The sequence below is a fragment of the Loa loa genome (assembly GCF_000183805.2).
Source record: "Loa loa unplaced genomic scaffold supercont3.1404, whole genome shotgun sequence".
Taxonomy (NCBI): domain Eukaryota; kingdom Metazoa; phylum Nematoda; class Chromadorea; order Rhabditida; family Onchocercidae; genus Loa; species Loa loa.
The window spans coordinates 1-2,083 of record NW_018109584.1 but is presented as its reverse complement, the minus strand read 5'-3'; the positions used below and the strand labels follow the sequence as shown (position 1 = coordinate 2,083).

Below are 2,083 nucleotides of genomic sequence, written 5' to 3'. Positions count from 1 at the left end.
AGAGAGAGAGAGAGAGGATAGAACGAGATAGATGCAAAGCGAGCAATTACTACAGCTTTAAAAACATCCCAACCTTTCGCATCATTTGCTCCTCTCCCTGTTACTTTAGTGCCATCGTATGCTGGTGGAATATATGGTGGAACTGTATCCATATGAGTATTCAACACATACCGAGGTCCTTAAAAAGGCCACATGGATGATTTTGCTGAAGCAACAGGATCAATAGGATTTACTTCAGATCACACGGTTTTTTACCACTTTATGAAAATTACATTCGATTAGACATTTTATCTTTCTCTCAAAAATAAAAATTGCGAATGAACCGTGAATTCCTTTTTGTTCAAAAAGGACTCAAGTTTCAGCATCTTAAGCAACTGACCTGGAGCTATATATGGAATCTTAGTAACTAAAAGATTGTGTCTTTTTGGATCACTTTTCAGTGGCTGCTGTAAAACGTGCCATCCGGTTGCTTTGAAATAAACTGTTAAAGCCGCCGACAGGTCTTCTAAAATATATTGAATTAACAGAATTATCCGAAGGGAATCTATAGGAAGCTGACCATAAGAACTACCCAGTTCACTTTTTTTTAAGTGCCGAACTTCATACCAAATCTCGCTACAAAACGAAGTTAATAGAACTCAAACGATTATATGTAAATGAAAATATTTCCGTACCTTCATTTCCAGTGCAGGAATTGATTTTCATCAATTCCGTTAAAAAAATTTCAACACGTTCTTCGTTGGGATTTAATAGAGGTGATGTAGGCATAGTGATTAATTAGTTCTGGAAGAACTAATTGAAAATCAAATTCAAATCAATTAAAAACTTGAGATACACGATGTGTACCCGACTGCTAACAACACTGAAGCTCTACTATGCACGAGTAAACAAAATGTAAACAATTTTGAAACAATGAAATTTTTTCATTTTGCTCCATATATTTTAAAAACATTTGTCACTGATTTTATCGATCTCTGCCCTCTCCTCTATTACAGCAGTCTTTTCACTTTGTCAATCGCCAGTAAAACTACAAATTTCCACCAATTTCTTGTTTTCATAACTCCCTTCCCCCATCCCTCCTAGCAATGTAACCCCCTATATAACAACCTTCCCCGCCTTCCCCCCACCCACAACTATGCCACCCATCTCGCTGCACTTCCATCCTCGCGCCGTCTTGGTCGGATGTATGGTTAATTTCATCTCCCGACGACGTGGAACGATATGAAATCTCACGTCTTATATGGACTCTCCTGATAATAACACTCGCGGTGTTTATTTTGGGGCGACACACGCAGAAAGGCCTGAAATAGTTGTCGCTATCGAAGGACAGAAATCAACGAATTTCTCTGACGAGTAAATGCTTTTATGTTACATTACTGATCAACGAATTCATCTATAGCATGCTAAAATGCATGTAGTGCAGTACATAAGAACAACATGTAAACGGAAAGCAACGATAATTACGCGAAATACACCTGACTAGTTCCCAAACTTTATTTGAAAATTGAAATTTTGAAGACTCCGAAGTTTGGAAAGTTCACAAAGATTCATGTGCATGTTACTTAGTCAAATGAAAAGAAGAATTCTTATTTATGTAATTTTTTTTTCAGAACTTTTTTAAACGTCTCTGGACTACAGAATTGTGCCTTTCAGTCTAAACAATTGGCTCGTTAGAAAGTTTCCCTTCATTTTTTTCTTGCAGATTTTCACTAACTCTCAAATTCTAATTGTCTTTGGTCCTCAAAAGTACAATTTGGAAGACACGCCCTCTCAAACAATGCCCATAAATTGATTATTGTTTTTAAGGAAACATATCATTTGTAACCCAAATCAGATTTATCATTTCATTTAAGATATTTGATTTATTGGCCCTTTCGTTAAAATACAAAGATCTGTAACAATCTTCACGGTCATAAATGACCTGTGTTCTCAATCCGTGTCCAAAGTATTGTTGCTGCTGATGAAGTTACTATCTACCGATCATTGCACAGATATTACTGGTCAAAGTTGTTTACTATCAGAACATTAGCGCTTTATTGACGTTCCATAATCCACAATTGGAATATTCCGATGACATTTTTAG

General features: G+C 36.4%; 1 protein-coding gene across 1 annotated transcript; it reads right to left on the bottom strand.

Moving 5' to 3' along the window:
- Positions 1-65: 65 nt before the first annotated feature.
- On the bottom strand, positions 66-889 carry LOAG_14959 (hypothetical protein; the record flags this gene model as incomplete). Its single annotated transcript, XM_020448878.1, has 3 exons — positions 675-889; positions 380-505; positions 66-178 (listed from the first exon to the last, which is right to left on the bottom strand). Coding segments are annotated over exons 1-3 (333 nt in total), but the record flags the coding sequence as incomplete, so codon positions are not given.
- Positions 890-2,083: the final 1,194 nt, after the last annotated feature.